Source organism: Malurus melanocephalus, unplaced genomic scaffold, assembly GCF_030028575.1.
Source record: "Malurus melanocephalus ecotype Western Australia unplaced genomic scaffold, MMel_1.1 scaffold_174, whole genome shotgun sequence".
Classification (NCBI taxonomy): Eukaryota; Metazoa; Chordata; class Aves; order Passeriformes; family Maluridae; genus Malurus; species Malurus melanocephalus.
The window spans coordinates 636,258-642,294 of record NW_026623406.1 but is presented as its reverse complement, the minus strand read 5'-3'; the positions used below and the strand labels follow the sequence as shown (position 1 = coordinate 642,294).

Genomic DNA, 6,037 nt, shown 5'->3' with positions numbered 1-6,037 from the left:
GGCCGAGCCAGCCCCAGGAGCGGTTCCCTCGCGCTTTCAGCGACTTCTCCCCAAGAGCCACCTCTCGCCCAGCAGTGCCGCTTCCTCATCAGAAAACAGAGGAGACGTTGGGAAGGCCTCGGAGAGTGTGCCTAGCAGGAACAGGAAGGCATCCACTGCAGGCCTGTGCTCCACGAAAGGCTCAACTGTGCCACAACAAAGTGACCTAGCGCTTATAAACCAGCCAGCCTTGACCTGAGGAGCCCCGAGCTGAGGCCCAACCTCACTCATCACAGCTGGGGCAGCTGGGGGAGCCTCCAAATAATATTTCTGCAGCAAGTCACAGCCTCGTTGTCCCCCCAATCTCTGAACACTTCCCTGGCCAGTCATGTGTTCTCACTTCCACACAAGTGACTGCCTAGCTCACTGCACAACAGAGAAGAACACAGAGCCATCACTACTTCTCCTGCTTTGTAAATAAACATCTAACCTAGAACTGATTGACCATGTTTTGCCATCCCTTTCTGGAGAGGTGGCCTCACACCAAGCCCCACTGCTGGGTTCCTCCTGTGGCAGCCATCACGGATGCATCCTACAATTGCTCCCACCAGCCTTCTCTTGCTCCTCCTCAGCCAGACCGTCTGCTCCTCCCTGCAGCTGGGGCGCAGGATAAGGTCACCAGGCTCAACCGAGCAGGGTGCTGCAGGGAACACCAGCACAGCAGCCCACAGCACAGCAGCTGTGGCGTTTCTTAAACTCTGGGCCAATACATCACAGTACACATGGCTACAGCCCAGACTATCCCATCTTCCACATGCCAAATGGCCCACACAGAGCATCATGAGAGCACATGGGATGGAAACCCCTCGAGCTGCCAGCAGCACCTTAGAAAGGAGGGGGCACAAATACACCAAACAGGTCTGTAATGCAGGAGGCCGACAGCGGGGTTTGAGTAGGTGTTGGGTCTCAGCACTTCCAGACAGTGAAGAATGGGGGTTTCATGCAGGGTGAATGGGGTGGATGAGAGACCGACACACCCAGGCACCTACTCACTGGTTTGGATAAACCTTACTAAAACTCTAATACCTGATATAATCACTGACCAACATGACAACTGCTATTCTTCAAAGTCTCCTGCAGAGATGCTTGGGGCTGCACAGACAAGGGAGTGAAGGTCATCTCATACCTTCCTGTACAGGGAGAGAGAGGCAGCTCCTACACCAGAACACCATTAGCAAGTTCCTGTTCCACACCTATCCACATCTGCCCCTGGATGTGGGACAACACGTTCACTTGCATAAATCTTCACACCTTTAGGCCATGACCACAGCCCAGTAGAACAAACTGCTGCCAGTTACAAAAGAGGAAAATACTGAACAAACTGGGAGGTTCAAGAGAGGAAAAGCTGGTTCAGAGAAGACAGATTTAGTGTAAAAATAAATGTCATTTTTGCAGGAGGGAGGGTGGAATGGAGGAAGACAGTGCCAGGTGCTCCTACTGGCGCACTTTCCCTGGGACGTAATTCCTATCAATAGTCTCCTCTTGCAGGAACATATGTAAGCAGCGCTCATTCTGTGCCAGTGGGTGTCCAGCAATTCTGGAAGAAAATCAGATGTGGAGGTTAGCACAGCTGCCTTCAAGACCCCCACGCCTCTACTGTCTGTAGGAGGGAGTCAGGCAGCCAGCTCAGCCCACCTGCACCATGCTCAGCCCAAGGTCAGCCTGCAACAGGACCAGCAMGAGGTGCTTGAGCACAGGCTGTTCCCTTCCACACCATGGCCTGAACCGATAGTACAGTGTTGGTGGGTCCCTGTAGCACAGCTGTTCTACTAGTACTCACTACAGTCTCAGGAGAGAGCACAAAACACAACCCCCACGCAGGGCAGGACTTGCTCCAGTTCCAGTTTCATTACATGGTTACAGGCACCACCCTTCAACATTGGCACCTGCCAGCAGCAGGTCAAGACTCAAAACTCTCTCGCAGTCAACCCACGGCCCAACAGCAGCCAAAGAGGCATCCCACAGCAAACAACAAACCCAGAACATCAAGCTTACTTGTTAATAAACTGTTCTAGGCCCTGTCTCCGCTCCTCGATGAAGGACTCCTCAAAGATGCCTTCATCTCCTCGGAAGGGAAGCTGTCGTTTCAAAGCTTTTCCAGGCAGCGGTGGCACTACAATCTGAAAGCACAAAATCACCCTATGAGCAGAACAGCYACCTGCAAGCAGATATCCTTTGCTGTTTGATGCTCATCTCCAGTGCCATCACATGGACAGAGCCCCAGAAGGTGCCCACTGTCAGGAGACTGGGTAAGTTTCAMGTCTCAAAACATTTTGGGATGCTTGGCGAATGCTTGTGTTTGGTGGGAGGGGCAGATCAGGTCTTTTGAAGGCAAGACAGTGAAATGCCCCAGCCTAGAGCCAGCATCCCAGCCTTAGCAGAGCTGTCCATCAATCACACACTGTGGACAGTGCTAAGCCAGCCCCTGAATGCCCAAGCAGCCAGAAGCCTCACCTTGAGAGCACAGGGGCCATAAAGGCTCAAAAGCCCCTGTGAGGGACCTACTTGTTGTCTGGACCCTGCCCTCTCCTGGAGTTTTCATCTCACCCATGCTGGAACCCTAGGAGTTGGTAGTTATATATGTGTTTTTCTGTCTATTTTCTGTCTTTCTCATTCTTCTCCTTCTAATCCTCTTTTTATGCTAAGCTAATACTAAATTAATGCTAAGTAATGTTATTATAAGTGTTTTATAAGTTTATTCACTCCTTTGCCGAAGTTTCTTAATTTCATGTATTTTTACCAGTGAACTTTTGTGTATTTGTGACCTCTTGAGAGTACCTGGTTGGGATTTCTCCTTGYGCCAAACTGGAGAAAAGGAACCTCAGTTTAACCCCTGGATTCAAGTGTCTGGGGTGCAACACCCACAACTACAGCCTCACTTCTGGGCAGCTCAAGATGATTGCTGCAACTGTTCCCATGTCCTGASTTTAGGGACAGGGTGGTCTGCACAGGCCTAACCTTACTGTCTCGTTCCAGCTCATTCTTCAGCCACTCAAAGTCGCTGTATCGTCTCCTCACACACGACTCCTTCAATTTGAAGATGGGGAGGTTTGTCTGTAAGGAAGCAAAGCAGTTAATTTCCAGGTTGCTCTGGAAGCCACACAGTATTTCAACATGTAACTGAAACCTGAAGCTGCAAGGAGAAAATCAAACCCCCTGAGAAGGAGCCATGATGGGAACACTCAGCTTCCTTATTCAGGACAACATTAACACCAAAATCCTTCAGATCCAAGCAAGCCAGTCTACTCGGTGCCAGCCATTCCCTCTCCCTCAAGTGACTATTTCAGGAACACACCCCCTTTCCCAGGGGCACACACAGGAACCGACAGTGCTGACAATATCATTGTCCACACAGTGCTGACAATATTATTGTCAAGAGAATGATTTTTTTTTTTCCCCTCCCCAGGTTCATTCCATTTTGAAGTGATCTATAGGAGAGCTTCGCAGCAGCCTGCGGAGCAAAAGAACATCTGACCCAATACTGGCATCTCCACGGAAGAATAGGAAATCTTGCCCCAGCAATTGTTTAAGGCCAGACCTCTGTCTACAGTCTTCTCTCAGAACAGACCACCTACCCCAGCAGGCTTTTCATGTCCATCTTGTGTCACTGGAGAAATGTGCAGCAATTYCGCACCTTTCTCCCCTGCCACTGGAGTCCAACAACTGACAGCTACATTAATTTCATCTTTACCCCATCAACACAGCCCGAATCATTCCAGGAACGGTGACAGCAAAACCTTCACTAGATGGGCAACACTTAGATATTGCTGCAATGCGATTAACTGTGTTCTTATGAGGTCTGTGAGATAAACCCAGCTGCTTTCAGAGCATCTCCGCTGGTTTCAGGGGGACTAAGATGTTCCCGTTGCCATCTGCAGGCTGATGGCAGCCAAGCACCAGAGCAGAAAAAAGCAAACAACAATTCCTTTGAAAGACAGTGAAGACTCAGCAGTTAACTTCTGCTATAAGCAGAAGTTAAATCAGCACCACAACAACATGGTAAAGGGAGCTTGCTTTAGGGGAAGCTCAATCTTATTTTCTCCAGCTATCAGAGCTGCGAATGGGTCGGTGAAGGCCCATTGACGAGAACCCTGCTCAGCCTGCTATGCACACTCCTGGGTCATGGGCTTTTGGTAAAGCAGCCAGCCTGCCGTGTGAGCAGGTCCCAAGATACTGCTACCCAGCTCTACTCCCCTGCTTGAGATAACCAGCTACGTGCAGCCATGCCCTGCTCAGCAACCACCCAGTGGGGCTCTACGGAGGGGACAGGCGCAGGAGCTTGCTGAGGCAGCACCTCCCTCTCCCTGTGCGCACCAGCCCCCGCTGGATGCCGAGCGGCCCCGGCGAACCCAGCAGCTCTGACCTTGAGCCCCGGAGCGCCGCAGGCGCGGTGCTCGCCCCAGCTCGGTGCTGCCCSGGGCTTCGCTTCCTCCGCCCCCCGCTGCTGAACAGCGGCACCACCCCAGCCCTACCCGGCCGCCTTTCCTCGGCCACCGCGTCCCGAGCGCTGCCGCCCCTCCCCGGGCCGCASACCCGCACACCGAGCAGCCCAGCCCCGCAGGCCCGACGGGGGCCGCACCCGCATGCGGAGCTCGTAGCTGGTGTATCTGGCGCGGCCCATGCCCACGGTCTGCGGGTTGAAGATGTCGATCTCGAGGAAGTTGCTGGGCGGCCCGTACGCGTCCGTGAGGTCCTGCGGTTTCGCGTTGAGGCGCCTGGTGTCTGCCACCGCCGCCTCCGACATGGTGGTACCGCCGCCGCCCCGCCCGGCCCGGCCCGGCCCGCCCCGCCCGCTGCCGCAGCCCGCCCCGCTCGCGCATAGCCGCATGGCGCTCCCCCGCCGCCTACATAAACCGAGAGCTATCCAGGGTTTGGGGCCCTTCAGCCGCCACCCCGCTCGGGCACCGCAGCAAGGTGCCCGTCCAGTGCCTGCATAAAGCAACAGTTATCCACGTTTTGGGGCCGCTCAGCCACAGCCCTGACAGCGCCCCCKTGCGGCCGCCCCCTACATAAACGCAGCGACTATTCAGCCCGCGGGGCGGGTTCGGAGCACCCCGGAACCTGCATGGCAGGTTCGGTCCCAGCGTTGCTCCGCCTCGCCTGAGCTGCCCCGGCCGGGCCCCTGCGGGACGGGGCAAAGCCCGAGGCTGAGGCGGCCGCACTGAGCGCCCGGGTGGGAATCGGGGCGTGGGGCCAAGTAACCTATATAGGGACTGCACCATACAGTGTCTGGGATATAGCCATTCTCGGGCAAGGTACAGCGCAGGAGAACAGGGCCCCGGAACCTGGCTGCCGCGGTTCTGACAGGTAGACCGGGACGTGAACCCATCACGTCTTGCGCCAGGGCGTGTCCCGGAAATGGGCTCCCGTCCGTGACGGGATGGCGGAGGGAGCAGTGCTCCCGACGCGCCTCAGCGTGCTCGGGGCTGGGCAGAGGTGCTGTAACCGCTTCAGGGCTGCCGATACCGCGCTGCCATCATCRCTCCACCATCGCGGGGGCGTTAGGCCCGCACGGGGCCCAGCGGGTTATGTAAGCGCAGCTGCCGCGGTGCCCGCTGGGAGCTGTAGTCACATCAATGCGCCGCCTGCCACGCTCACCCGTCGGGGGGTACGCCCCGCCTTCTGCCGTGGGGGACGCTGGGTAGTGTAGTCCGCTGGCCGTACTGGGCTGCCAGCTACCGCCCCGGAGGGACTACCGCTCCCGGCGCGCCCCGCACGCGCAGGCGCGGGGAGCGGCGCTGCTCCCTGGTAAACAGAGCGGCGCGGCAGCGGCGGGCCCGGGGCGCACAAAGGGGTGGCGGGCCCGGCACTCCCGGCGGGGCTAAGGCGGCGCCCATGGCGGAGCCGGGTGGGGCCGCGGCGTCGCCGGACATCGACCCTGACTTTGAGCCACAGAGCCGCCCACGCTCCTGTACCTGGCCGCTGCCGCGGCCCGAGGCGGAGACGGGCGGCGCGGCTGGTGCGGCGGAGGAGGGCGCAGGCGGCGCGGCGGCGGGGC

General features: G+C 56.8%; 2 protein-coding genes across 2 annotated transcripts in view; one reads left to right on the top strand and one right to left on the bottom strand.

Moving 5' to 3' along the window:
* Positions 1–1,388: 1,388 nt before the first annotated feature.
* On the bottom strand, positions 1,389–4,820 carry SNX12 (sorting nexin 12). The gene is made up of 4 exons (XM_057372619.1): positions 4,619–4,820; positions 2,998–3,093; positions 2,035–2,159; positions 1,389–1,576 (listed from the first exon to the last, which is right to left on the bottom strand). The coding sequence occupies exons 1-4, from the start codon at positions 4,781–4,783 to the stop codon at positions 1,474–1,476; spliced, it is 489 nt and encodes a 162-aa protein (XP_057228602.1). The 5' UTR covers positions 4,784–4,820; the 3' UTR covers positions 1,389–1,473.
* Positions 4,821–5,281: 461 nt separating this feature from the next.
* Positions 5,282–6,037, top strand: part of FOXO4 (forkhead box O4) — a 21,313-nt gene continuing 20,557 nt past the window's right edge. Inside the window, exon 1 of the mRNA XM_057372614.1 lies at positions 5,282–6,035. Within this exon, the coding sequence (XP_057228597.1) occupies positions 5,875–6,035 (161 nt within the window). The 5' untranslated portion in view covers positions 5,282–5,874. The remainder of the gene's footprint in view (positions 6,036–6,037) is intronic.